At 41.4% G+C, this 13817-nt stretch overlaps 1 protein-coding gene across 1 annotated transcript in view; it reads left to right on the forward strand.

Moving 5' to 3' along the window:
* Positions 1-13817, forward strand: part of ttn.2 (titin, tandem duplicate 2) — a 151736-nt gene that overhangs the window by 66303 nt on the left and 71616 nt on the right. The window contains exons 100-131 of the mRNA XM_028991330.1: positions 2466-2735; positions 2820-3095; positions 3181-3320; positions 3406-3532; positions 3628-3894; positions 4008-4274; positions 4403-4666; positions 4746-4885; positions 4971-5097; positions 5182-5448; positions 5546-5812; positions 5928-6194; positions 6276-6415; positions 6487-6613; positions 7401-7543; positions 8381-8504; positions 8597-8863; positions 8945-9042; positions 9138-9306; positions 9422-9688; positions 9771-10037; positions 10119-10397; positions 10476-10884; positions 10965-11089; positions 11186-11452; positions 11547-11816; positions 11917-12216; positions 12312-12614; positions 12717-12904; positions 13024-13138; positions 13229-13513; positions 13593-13744. Coding sequence (XP_028847163.1) covers positions 2466-2735; positions 2820-3095; positions 3181-3320; positions 3406-3532; positions 3628-3894; positions 4008-4274; positions 4403-4666; positions 4746-4885; positions 4971-5097; positions 5182-5448; positions 5546-5812; positions 5928-6194; positions 6276-6415; positions 6487-6613; positions 7401-7543; positions 8381-8504; positions 8597-8863; positions 8945-9042; positions 9138-9306; positions 9422-9688; positions 9771-10037; positions 10119-10397; positions 10476-10884; positions 10965-11089; positions 11186-11452; positions 11547-11816; positions 11917-12216; positions 12312-12614; positions 12717-12904; positions 13024-13138; positions 13229-13513; positions 13593-13744 — 6974 coding nt within the window. The remainder of the gene's footprint in view (positions 1-2465; positions 2736-2819; positions 3096-3180; positions 3321-3405; positions 3533-3627; positions 3895-4007; positions 4275-4402; positions 4667-4745; positions 4886-4970; positions 5098-5181; positions 5449-5545; positions 5813-5927; positions 6195-6275; positions 6416-6486; positions 6614-7400; positions 7544-8380; positions 8505-8596; positions 8864-8944; positions 9043-9137; positions 9307-9421; positions 9689-9770; positions 10038-10118; positions 10398-10475; positions 10885-10964; positions 11090-11185; positions 11453-11546; positions 11817-11916; positions 12217-12311; positions 12615-12716; positions 12905-13023; positions 13139-13228; positions 13514-13592; positions 13745-13817) is intronic.

The following is a 13817-nucleotide window of genomic DNA, read 5'->3' on the forward strand; positions in this document are numbered from 1 at the left end:
ATTTACATTTTTACATTTATGGCATTTGGCAGACGCCCTTATCCAGAGCGACTTACAACGTGCTTTCAAGTTACCATCGATGAAGAGATCAATTCCGGTTCACTAGGACCCCAACTATGAATAAATCTATTTAATTCACTCTGTTGTAGATTCTGTACACAAAGTTCGACAACAAGAAAATTACAGTTTAATCTAAATATTCTTTAAAGAGGAAGGTCTTGAGCTGTCGTTTGAAGGTGCTCAGTGACTGAGCTGTTCTGACCTCGAGGGGAAGTTCATTCCACCACTGAGGGGCCAAGACGGAGAAGAGTCTAGATGAGTGTCTTCCTTGTACCTTCAGAGATGGAGGGACCAGGCGAGCAGTACTGGAGGCTCGGAGTAAACGAGGTGCAGTGCGAGGTGTAATAAGGACTGTGAGGTAGGATGGTGCTGCTCCATGTTTGGCTTTGTAGGCCAGCATCAGTATTTTGAACCTGATGCGTGCAGCTACTGGGAGCCAGTGGAGGGAACGTAGCAGAGGGGTGGTGTGGGAGAATTTGGGAAGGTTGAAGATCAGTCGTGCTGCTGCATTTTGTATGAGTTGTAGAGGTCGGATGGTACATAGTGGTAGACCAGCTAGAAGGGAGTTGCAGTAATCCAGTCTTGAGATTACTAAGGACTGAACCAGTAGTTGGGTGGCCTGGGTTGACAGATAAGGGCGGATTCATCTGATATTGTAGAGAAGGAATCTACATGAGTGGGAAAGATTGCTGATGTGAGTTGAGAAGGAGAGTTGGTTGTCTATTGTTACGCCAAGGTTGCGAGCTGTTGCAGAAGGAGAGAGCTGCGAGTTGTCTAGGTAAATAGCAAGATCCTGATGTGGTGAAGAATCTGCTGGAATGAATATTAGTTCCGTTTTGGTGGGATTGAGTTGGAGGTGATGGGCTGCCATCCAAGACGAGATGTCGGTTAGACATGCAGAGATTTTGGAAGCAGCATTAAGATCAGAGGGAGGAAAGGAGAAGAGGAGTTGTGTGTCGTCAGCATAGCAGTGGTGACTAACACAAAAAACATACATATGTATGCTTTACATCTGCCAAATATAGACTTTTTTAAAATAAAGTGCCACCTGAGCTGCCAGAACGATAAATAATTTATAAAAAATTTAAGAAAAATACAAATCAGACAATTTAACAGGATTTGTTACTCACACTGACACACACACACACACACACTGCAAAAAATGCTTTTCTAACTTAGTAGTTTTGTACTGATTTCAGTCCAAATCTCTAAAAAATCTTACATCAAGATAAATTTACTGGACACATGAAATAGCATAAGAAACGATGTCTTGTTTTCTGATAAAACATCTCAAAATTAAGTGATTGTTTAAAACAAGCAAAATTATCTGCCAATGGGGTAAGAAAACTAATCTTAATGAGATATAACCTCAAACAGAAGTTTTAAGCATCACTTAATTTTCTCATGCCATTTTTCTTGTCTAGTAATCTTGATTTAAGATTTTTTAGATATTTGGACTGGAAACAAGACAAAATTACTAGGTAAGAAAAGCTTTTTTTGCAGTGTAGCTATACATGACAACAGATTGAAAAATGAATGGTCCAAAAAAGGCTAGTGAATAAAAACATGTCTTTTGTCTTTTAATGCAAAGTGCAAAGTAACTATAGCACCCCTGCTTTACTACTGTTATTAATGAGCTAACGCTAACTTGTCATGCCTGTCAAGCTGGATGACGGGTTAACATTTACATTTACAGCATTTATCATACGCCCTTATCCAGAGCGACAATCAGTAGTTACAGGGACAGTCCCCCTGGAGAAACTGAGGGTTAAATGTCTTGCTCAGGGACACAATAGGCGAGTCGTCCATGCGGAGACGCAGAGAACAGTCCGCACGCTGTTTCATCCCCCCTCCACACCTGTAAGTGGCGCTGTAAGTCCCTGCTCCTCCGCGGCCAGTTAAACACCAGCACCAGGGACATTACGTTCCTCACTTCAAAACGGAACAAAAGTAGGATTCTGTAGCGACTTCCCCTGCTGCTGAACTCCCTTCTTCCTCCTCAAACACTCCAACATGTTTGCGTTTCAGGTGCTGGATCATTGCCGTGGTGCTCCCGTGCCGTGCCATGTCGCTTTTGCATATTTTCGCGCAGATTTCTCTGCCTCCGCCATGTATCTTTCCTCTACCTCCGCTTGTTTTTTTTTTATTTTTGCTCTGCGCTGTCTATGAGGCGCCAAACTCTGCTAGCATCTGTGCGCGAGAGAGACCGAGTGTGTTCACTCCGTTCTCCGCGTCGCGCGACATAACGAATCGATTAGGAAATTCATTGCCAACTCTTTTAGTAATCGATTTTTATCGATTCTATCGATTCGTTGTTGCAGCCCTATATATTTGAATTCAAAGTTGCACTCTTCTTGAATTCTTTGCAGACCAATTGTTAAAATTTTAAATATTTTCTTATACAGAGCTTCCCGTGAAATTCACAAAGAACCTGGAAGAAGAAATGTCTGTTTTGAAAGGCCAGCCTATGTACTTGACCTGTGAATTGAACAAGGACAGGGATGTGCAATGGAAAAAAAATGGACAGCCCTTGAAACCCATAGCTGGAAAGGTTGCCATAAACGTAATAGGTCTGCAACGTGCTGTGACTATTCAGGACTCTGGTGATGACGATGCTGCTGTTTATACTTGCGTGTGTGAAAATATCAGCACTCAAACTACAGTGAAAGTCATTGGTAGGAATTTTATATATACATAAATCATCCTAATATTCACATTGCTTCATGTAAATTAACATGACTTGTGTGCTTATGCTCTAGAAATCATCAGAGATTGGTTAGCCAAGCCTCTAAGAGACCAGCACGTAAAGCCCAAAGCAACTGCAACATTCAAGTGTGAGCTTATCAAGGACACACCCAACTGGAAGTGGTTCAAAGGAGATCAAGAAATGCCCAATGATCCCACAGACAAAACAGAGGTCAAGAAAGAGGGCAACGAACTCACGCTGACTGTTAAGAATGCAGCCCCAGATGATGTTGCGGAATATGCAGTGGAAGTGGAGGGTCGCAGATATGCCGCAAAACTAACACTTGGAGGTAGTGCCTTGAACAAATGCATTTCTTAAATGTTGTTAAGTTTTAAAGAGTTTGTAACTGATTAATTGAATATTACCTGGCACAGAGCGCGAGGCTGATATTCTGAAGCCTCTTGCTAGTCTTGAGGTTGTGGAGAAAGAAGAGGCCAACTTTGACACAGAGATTTCTGAAGAAGATGTGCCTGGAGAATGGAAGCTTAAGGGACAGGCTCTGACTAGATCACCGGTAAAAATATTTAGCAGACATTTGTTTGGACAGGGATTGAAGGACTGGTTGAAATGTGTCTTTTTTTCCCCCCCCGTTCCTCAAGACATGTGATATCCGTGCAGAAGGCACTAAGCGATTCCTCACTCTGAAAAATGTTCAGCTTGACCAGGCTGGTGAAGTGTCCTACCAAGCTCTAAATGCCATAACAAGTGCAATGCTCACTGTGAAAGGTAGGTTAATCCAGTAAAGCAATGAGATGTATGATGTTGTTATACATCACAGGGGTATGACAGACTAAAAAAAATGTGTTGTTCATACCTCTCAGAAATCGAAATGGACTTCGTTGTCCCTCTGAAGGACGTTTCTGTGCATGAAAAGAAACAGGCAAAGTTTGAATGTACCATCACTAAGGATGTACCTAAGGTGATGTGGTTACGAGGGTCTGATATTATAACATCAGACAAAAAGTATGATATAATTGATGATGGAAAGAAACACATGTTGGTTATAAACCACAGTGAATTTGATGATGAGGGAGAGTACACTATTGAGGTCTTGGGCAAAAAGTCAACAGCCAAACTGACGGTAGAGGGTAAGTGTTTGTTGTTTGAAACAAGTTTTGGGCGTACAAGGCCTGATGTATTGCTACAGTGTAAAATAGCTGTCTTGCTAAATCCTTTTATGACCTGGACTAACAAATTATAGGTTTAAGGCTCAAGTTCACGTCACCATTGTCGGATCAAACTGAGAAGGAAGGTAATACGGCTCGGTTTGAGCTTGAGCTGTCACATGAGAATGTCGCAGTTTCGTGGTACAAAAACGAAACAAAAATCCATCCAAGCCGAACGGTGCTTACCCATGTTGATGGAAAGAGACATATATTAGAAATTAAAGAGGTCACATTAGATGACACGTGCCAAATTAAGGCAGAGGCTAAAGGGATTTCATCAGTGGCAAACCTGACGGTGATAGGTAACCCACGATTTGTTTTTCTGATTTCTTATTTTCTGTATTCATGCATTGTTGCTTATTACCTGGAGGCTTAAAAGTCCATTCCAGCGAACTTCTTTGTGGTAAAGCTCATTATTTATATTTTACAGAGGGTGATGCCCGCTTTGTAGTGAAATTGCAAGACTACACTGCGGTTGAAAAGGATGAAGTTGTCCTTGACTGTGAACTGAGCAAAGATGTTCCTGTGAGATGGTTTCAGAACGACACTGAAATCAAGGCTTCTAAGAATGTCACAGTGAAGGCTGAAGGCAAACGAAGGATACTTACCATTAAGAAAGTGGAGGATAAAGACAAGGGTCAATACAGGTGTGACTGTGGAACAGATAAGACCATGGCCACTCTCAATATTGAAGGTAAGCATTCTCATCAATGATTTTTTATGACTTTACCTTAAGGTCTGGAGTTCTAATTGCAGCTGCTGCTTGCTTTCAGCTCGTGATATCAAAGTGGTGCGTCCCATGTATGGTGCTGAACTCTTCGATGGCGAGACTGCTCGATTCGAGGTCGAAATTTCCGAGGATGATATTCATGGCCAATGGAAACTCAATGGGGAACTCCTCACTCCATCACCTGTAAGCACAGAAACAGTTGAAGCAATTTCTCTTTTTTTTCAAGAACGTGTAAAACCGTAACTTCTGCTGTTGTTTTTCTATACAGGATGTTGAAATTATTCAAGATGGAGCAAAGCACATCTTAACTTTGTACAACTGCAAAGTGCCGCAGTCAGGAGAAGTTGTGTTCCAGGGTGCAAATGCAAAGTGTGCAGCAAATCTTAAAGTGAAAGGTAGTCACGTCCACCCTGCAAATTGTTTCCTTTCTAATTCTCTGGTGACCACGAGACAAACTTCTTCTTCGTTTTCATTTACAGAGCTCCCACTTACATTCCTCTCACCGCTAAGTGATGTGCATGTGTATGAGAAAGATGAAGCAAGATTTGAATGTGAGGTGTCTAGAGAAGCCAAGAGCTTCCGGTGGCTGAAAGGTTCTCAGGAGCTGCAGAACGATGAGAAGTATGAAAGTCTTCGAGAGGGCAAAAGGCACACTTTAGTGATCAAATCTGCAGCTTATGAAGATGAGGCCAAGTACATGTTTGAAGCTGAGGACAAGAGAACTGCAGCCAAACTGGTCATTCAAGGTAAATGTTGTGCTTTTATTTTTTTTTAATAATCTATAACACTGCTTGGTCCATGACTTGGTCCATAACAAATTCTCTTGGATACTGATTGTCTCAGGAATTCGTCTTGAGTTTGTCAGACCCATCAAGGATGTCACAGTCAAAGAGCGCGAGACTGCAGAATTTAGAATCGAACTCTCACATGACAAAGTCCCAGTCACCTGGTACAAGAATGACGTCCGCTTGCACCCCAGCAAAGTGGTGCACATGTCAGAAGATGGCAAAGTCCACACCCTCTCCTTCAAAGAAGTGTCCATTGATGACACTGCCTTGATTAAAGCAGAAGCTCTTGGCAAAACCTCAGAAGCCATGCTCACTGTTCTTGGTACGTTTTAATTCGAATGCATAGCTCAAATGCATTGATAGCAGGCTAACATCTAAAATTAAAGTCTAAGTGTTAAACGTTTTCAGTTTTAACTTTTGAGCATAATGGTTTACAGAGGGAGACATTTATTTCACCACAAAACTGCAAGACTATACTGCGGTTGAGAAGGATGAAGTTGTCCTAATGTGCGAAGTGAGCAAGACCGCTGCAGAAGTGAAATGGTTCAAAGACGGCAAGGAGATCACTCCTTCCAAGAATGTTCTTATCAAAGCTGATGGAAAGAAACGTATCCTGACAGTGAAGAAGGCCGAGAAGGCCAACATCGGCGATTACACCTGCGACTGTGGTTCTGACAAGACTACTTCTAGGTTGAACATAGAAGGTAAATTCCCTTTTGTTATTTAGATTAGAAATGGAAAAATTGTCCTTTTCAGATATTTATTTTTTCTGTTTATTTTTTCAGACCGTGATATCAAGATTATTCGCCCACTGTATAGCGTTGAAGTGACAGAGACTGAAACAGCTCGATTTGAGACTGAAATCTCTGAGGAAGATGTCCACGGCCATTGGAAGCTCAAGGGAGATGGCCTTCACCAGTCTCCAGTGAGTATATAGTGTGCTCATGAAAACTGTATTGAATTACTAAACAGGGAATAATGAACTACGAATTTCAGGACTGTGAGATTAAGGAGGAAGGAATCAAGCATATCCTCATTCTCTACAATGTTCGTATGGACATGGCTGGTGGCGTGGACTTCCAAGCTGCGAATGCCAAGTCCAGCGCCCAGCTTAGAGTTAAAGGTAGGAATGACACAACGCTCAGTCACAGCATTGCATGCAGTGTTGAGGTTTATTGAGGCTAGTTATTTTCACCATTTATATCAAGTAACCGCTTTCTTAATAGCCCTGTCTTCATTTGTCCTGCCTGAAAAGCGACATAGATCCGCAATTTATGACTTTTATAAACACGTCATAAAGTGCTTTGCCAGATGACAGGCGTTTTAAATTGGGTGTCAAGCATTAAGAGGATTAAGACTACTCAACATGTAACAGCAGGAACGTGTTTAATGTAGGTGGCCGGATTACCCAACGTGGAGGATTGTTGTTATGACATAAATTGTTGTTAAAACTGGGAAACACGTACTCTGACATTTTTGTGGAAAATTCCAGGGGGGGGGGGGGGGGGGGGGGGGGTTGAGTGACAGCAACAGACTGACAATCTCTGTGCCTTGGCAGGAGTTCATTTAGTGGCCAATCAGGCGTTGAGGCTATTTTAAAAGCTACATGCCTTATCTAGAGCTTGGTCGTTGGTGATTGGCAGAGCTGCGGCATCCCCCCCCCACCTAAATTTTTTCGCTGACCATATACATCTTAAGCAAACTCAGTATGCAAATGATGGGGCAAGCCCCCCCCCTCCCCCATGACAAATCCCTCTGCATGAGAATCCCAGTTGTCCTGGAGGCTTACGAGCTCCAGAGCAGTGGCCTGCTGTCAGTGGGACAGCGAAATGTGGATTTGCAGTTAAAGGATTTACCGGCGTCTCTTGGGATTTGGGGTTGACTAACAATGTCTTCTCCTGAATCCAAAGCGCGAGTGATAGGCCTCATGCGGCCACTCAAGGATGTTACCATTTCTGCCGGGGAGACTGCCACCTTTGACTGTGAGCTCTCATATGAGGGGATTGCTGTGGAATGGTTCCTTGGGGGTACAAAGTTGGAACCAAGTGACAGAGTAAGTACATTTTTTTATACATTTAACAATTTGCAGGTTGTTTTTAAAAAGATTTCATTGTTCATCATTTTAGCATTTAATTAAATGAATTTTATTAAATAACTCAGTAGTTGAATGTGCTTGCTGTCATTTTTTATGAGTAATGTTAATGATTTGAAAGTAATGGTTGTATTGTGGCATATTCATTGTGGTAAACAGATTTGCATCACCAGTATGTATGGAAACTATTTGATTTTTCCTCACATAAATCACCAACAACCTTTCTGCATATAAGGACCTGTGGAGATCAGAATTCCAGTAGAACATTTGATCTGGGTTTTGCGATAACGCAGAAGGCTGTTCTGCTCTGCAAGCGTTCCTCTGGTTATTTTTAACTGCTTCAAGAGTGTATGTCTTATGGCAGGTGCTGGAGGTGCTATTTAAAATGCTGTAGTTTAAAAGTACATTTTAAATATATCTTAAATTATATTTTTTGTGTAAGCAGAAAAAGATATGCTCTTAAATGCGTATGCCATTTGGTTGGGATTCATAGATTGCAACGGTTGAAAATTTGAAAATGTTTTTATTAAGAATTACAAACTATTATTAACAATGACATTTTTTATTGGCTACAGTGATGTCCCCTCCTTGCTACAATCTATTTTAATGATCATGTTTTAAACTGTGGGCTTGGGTCGCAGATGTAACAGTTAGCAAGCAGAGGTGTGAAACTGATCATCTGTTTCTTGTTGTCAGCAGCTGGTGACATCTAGTGGGGGTGGTAAATAGCCCTTTCGGCCTAGATGACAGCAAAGTGTTGATTTATCAATCTGTTGTGTCAAACCTTGAATTGGGCAGGTGGTCACCAGGGTAGAGGGGAGAGTACACACGCTGACCCTAAGAGATGTTAAACTGACAGAGGCTGGAGAAGTAAAACTCACTGCTAAGGACTTCCAGACCCAGGCCCAACTCAATGTGAATGGTACAGTGTCACTTTGTGTTGCAATCTTACAAATAGACGTAATACATCATTTAAACTGGATTAATTTAATATATCTCAATATATCTCAACAGAACCAGCAGTTGAGTTCACCAAACCTCTAGAGGATCAAACTGTTGAGGAAGAAGCCTCAGCTGTTTTGGAGTGTGAGGTCTCTAGAGAAAATGCAGATGTCCGATGGTTCAGAGATGGACAGGAAATCCGCAAAACAAAGAAATATGAAATTGTTGCTGATGGCCGTAAAAGGAAACTCATTATTCATGATTGCACACTTGATGATTCAAAGACATACACATGTGACGCAAAAGATTTCAAGACTTCTGCTTTCCTTAGCGTTGAACGTAAGTACGATACTCAAAATGAAATACTCAAAATGAATTTATCATGAAATGGTTCATCTTGATAATGTTACATTTTTTTAGCTCCACATGTTGAGTTCACTAAGCCACTCCATGATGTTGAGGTCAAAGAAAAGGAATCAGCTAGATTTGAATGTGAAGTATCCCGTGAAAATGCAAAGGTATATATTCACATAGGTTTTACTAATTATATAATATTATATATATATATATAAAAAGATAAGTCAGTGACATATGCATATATCTGAACAAACAGGTCCGGTGGTTCAAAGATGGCAGCGAAATCCGAAAAGGCAAGAAGTATGAGATTATTGCCAAAGGAGTTCAGCGCATTCTTATTATTAGCAAATCAGTGTTTGATGATGAAGCAGAATATGAATGTGATGCAAGAACAGCAAAAACCACTGGCATGCTGACAGTTGTTGGTGAGTTTTTGTATTTTGAGATGCCTATATTTTATTTATTGTAGATTTTTGGTTAATAGACATTTTGAGTTTTTTTTTTTTAACTCAGTGTGTTTTGAATGTGTTTTTTCTCCAGAGGAGGAAGCTCGGTTCACAAAGAACCTGTCCAATGTTGAGGGAATGGAAACAGACAGTGTGAAAATGATCTGTGAAGTATCCAAGGCCAGTGCAGAAGTCACTTGGTACAAGGGTGACCAGGAACTGCCTGAGGGCGGAAGATACGAGCAGATTCAGGATGGCCGAAAGAGAATTCTCCTGATCAAAGAACTTCGTATGGATGATGCTGGAGAGTACAACTGCAAGCTTCCAGCTTCTAAAACATCAGCCACCCTTAAAATAAATGGTAAGTAAAGTCACACTGTATTCTTTTTCAAAATTTTTTGTCCTGACAACGATTCTGAATAAACGTTTTGTTCTGTTTCTAGAACTGGCTGCTGAGTTCATTTCTAGGCCTAAGAGCCAGGAAGTTGTTGAGGGTGAAAAGGCTGAGTTTATGTGTTCAGTGTCCAAAGACACTTATGAGGTCAAATGGCTTAAAGGTGACAAAGAATTGGCATCAGATGACAAATATGAAATTGTCTGTGATGGCAAGAAACGAGGACTTATTGTCAAGAACTGTGGAAGAGATGATGAGGGGGGCTATGTCGCTATCATTGGATCAATAAAGGCGTCAGCAGACCTGACTGTGATCGGTAGGTACCGCAAGTACTCTAAATCTAAATTCATAATTTCGCAAATTGTATATGATGTCTAAAAACTGTGTTTGTTCTCAGAAAAACTCAGAATAATCACTCCGCTAAAAGAGTCAAAAGTAAATGAAGGACAAGAAGTTGTTCTGAATTGTGAGGTTAATACTGAAGACGCCAAAGCTAAGTGGCTTAAAAATGAAGAAACTATGTTTGAGAGTAGTAAATTCATCATGGTCCAGAAAGACAATGTCTTCTCCTTGAGGATCAAAGATGCACAAAAGTCTGATGAAGGCAACTATACTGTAATACTAACAAATCAGCGTGGAGAACAAGCCAAGAGCTCCGCCAAGCTTACAATACAAGGTAATTAATTTAATTAACGGTTTATTTCAAAGAACATTGATTAAAGGTTTAAAACTATTTTAACGTTTATTTTTGCAGAGGAAGATCTCAAAATCATTCTCCCTCTGGAAGACTGTGATACACAAGAGAAGAAGACAGTTACATTCTCGTGCAAGGTCAACAAACCAAACGCAACTCTGAAGTGGATGAAAGCTGGACAGGAACTCACCTTCAACAAACGCATTGTGTACCGGGTGGATAAAGACAAGCACACTTTGACCATCAAGGAATGCCTGCTGGGAGACGAGGGTGAATATTCCGTCTTTGCTGGTGCTGACAAGTCCACTGCTGAGCTGATAATCAGTGAAGCGCCCACCGACTTCACCACGCAACTCAGTGACCAGACCATCACCGAGTTTGAGGATGCTGAATTCACTTGCCAGCTCTCAAAAGAGAAGGCAGAGGTGAAGTGGTACAGAAATGGACGGGAAATCCGAGAGGGACCCAGGTAGGTTGTATCCCTGTGTGCTCACTTTTTTGCACATTAGAAGTAGATCATGATAAGTGTCTAACTAACGTTTTTTTTAGGTACCAGTTTGAGAAGGATGGCAAACATTGCAGGCTCCGTATCAAAGAATGTCGACCAGATGATGAATGTGAATATGCCTGCGGTGTGGAGGACAGAAGGTCAAGGGCGAGGCTCTTTGTAGAAGGTGAAATTTTTTGTTCGTATTTTAACAAAAAAAAAAAGACTGTTTTGGTTTCTTTGGTTTAGTTCCCGAACCTTTCATTTTGTTTGTTACCTGCAGAGATCCCGGTTGAGATTGTCAGGCCACCCACAGACGTATTTGAGCCTCCTGGTTCTGATGTTGTGTATGAGGTCGAGCTGAATAAAGACAGAGTCGAAGTCAAATGGCTGAGAAACAACATGACTATCGTTCAGGGTGACAAATATCAAATGATGAGTGAAGGTAAAATTCACAGACTGCAAGTTTGTGAGATCAGGCCTCGTGATCAGGGCGAGTACAGAGTCATTGCCAAAGACAAGGATGCCAGAGCCAAGCTTGAGCTTGCTGGTAACTGAATCTAGTTTGATTTCATTTGTTATTGCATTTATGCTCTTAAACAGATTCATAAACCATCTGCTCTGCATTTTTCTCCACTCCACAGCTGTGCCAACAATGAAGACATTGGATCAAGACCTGGTGACAGATGCTGGAAAGCCTTTTGTCATGGCGGTTCCTTTCAATGCCTACCCACAGGCTGAAGCAGAATGGTTCTACAGTGACATCAGCTTGCCCAAAGAAAACATCCACACATACAGTGACAAGACAGAATATTTGCTGAAAGATCCAACAAAATCTGATCAGGGCCGATATAAGATAATTGTCAGCAATAAACATGGAAAAGGAGAAGCTTCCATTAATCTGAGTGTTATTGGTAAGTTCGTTATTTACCGTATTATACCATTTCATGAATAATCGTATTTGTCTTGTGGACAAGGAAGCAGAAAACCTGACTTCAATTGTGTAATCTGCAGATGTCCCTGGACCAGTTAAAAGCTTTAATGTTGTTGACACATCGGATGGGGAAGTTAGTCTTGCTTGGGAGGAACCTGAGAGCGATGGTGGCAGCAAGATAATTGCTTACGTTGTGGAGAGACGTGATGTCAAGCGCAAAACCTGGACTCTGGCAACAGACCGTGCTGATGGCACTGAGTACACAGTGACTGGACTCCAGAAAGACTCAATGTACCTATTCCGCATTTGCGCCCGTAACAGGGTGGGAAGTGGACAGAATGTTGAGACGGACAAGCCAGTTCAAGCCAAGAACAAATTTGGTAAACCTAAATCTGCCGAACTCCCTTGCTGAAGTTTTTTTAGGGATGAAATGTGAATATGTGAATATGTAATGCTTTTATCGTCCACATTCCAGATGTTCCCGATCCACCGCAGAATGTTGTTGTTGGAAATGTGAGCAAGTTTGGTGTCACCCTTTCCTGGGAGCCCCCCATGTCAAATGGAGGGTCGGAGATCACAGCTTACATTATTGAACTACGTGACAGAACTGCAGTGAAATGGGAGGCAGTCACGGTGACCAAACCACAGGATCGCTCAGCAATCATTAATGACGTCATTGAAAATAAGGAATACATTTTCCGGATTAAAGCCGAAAACAAGGCTGGGGTCAGCAAGCCAAGCCCTGCTACAAACCCTGTGAAGATCATGGACCCCATTGGTTTGTTATTATTCATTAATGACAACATGTTGATGATTATAAATGAATCCATAATCTATAACCGAATAAAATGATGACATTACGTTTTGTTTTGCATTTTAGAGAGGCCTAGCCCCCCATTAAACCTGACACATTCTGATCAGACTAAAGAGTCGGTTCAGCTGGCCTGGGAGACACCCCTGCACAATGGTGGCAGCATGATCACAGGATACATTATCGAGAGATGTGAGGAAGGCACAGAGAAGTGGCTGAGATGCAATGCAAGACTTTGTCAGGATCTTTGCTACAAAGTAATAAGATTACATCAATAACAGCATAACCGCACAAAAAAATCGAATACATCTCAGTTTGTTACTATATACCTGGATTTATTGCACGTAATAAATCAAATGGGTGATTGTTTCTTCAGATGTCTGGTCTTAAACATGGAAAGAAATACAACTACAGGGTTTTTGCAGAGAATGCTGCTGGCATCTCAGACCCATCCAATGTAATTGGACCGATTCTGGCAGATGATCCACATTGTATGTATTTGGTGGAACTGGTTTACCAAACTTTAATCAATGTGTGTTTTATTATGGAATATTAACCCAAACTGGTTCTTTTTTTATTAGTTGCACCAACCATGGACTTAAGTGCATTTAAAGACGGCCTAGAGGTGATTGTGCCCTTTGCTCTTAAAATTCGTGCGCCAATCACAGGATATCCAATCCCCACGGCCAAGTGGACTTTTGGTGAAAATGAGCTCACTGCTGCAGAACGCGTGTCGATGGCCACTAAGAGCACCTTTACAGAGCTGGTCATATCACCAAGCATGCGTCCAGACAAAGGAACATATACTGTGCAACTGGAGAATGATGTCGCATCTGTCTCTGGAGAGATCGAAGTTAATGTCATTGGTATGATAACTGACAACTTTAGCTCATAATATAGGCAGGTCTGATATCATAATAATGCATTTTATGTTCAACTCTGAAGCATGTCCAAGCGCTCCTAAGGACTTCAAGGTTGCTGAGGTTACTAGAAAACATGTCCATCTGATGTGGGAGGCTCCAGACCATGATGGAGGAAGTCCACTTACTGGCTATCAAATTGAAAAGCGAGAGGCTTCTCGTAAAACCTGGGTTAAGGTATGACTTGTATTACTTATTTAAAAAATCTTATGTGTATCAATATCAAAAGATAATACAATCTTTTATCTCT

The sequence above is a fragment of the Denticeps clupeoides genome, chromosome 9 (genome assembly GCF_900700375.1).
Source record: "Denticeps clupeoides chromosome 9, fDenClu1.1, whole genome shotgun sequence".
Lineage (NCBI taxonomy): Eukaryota > Metazoa > Chordata > Actinopteri > Clupeiformes > Denticipitidae > Denticeps > Denticeps clupeoides.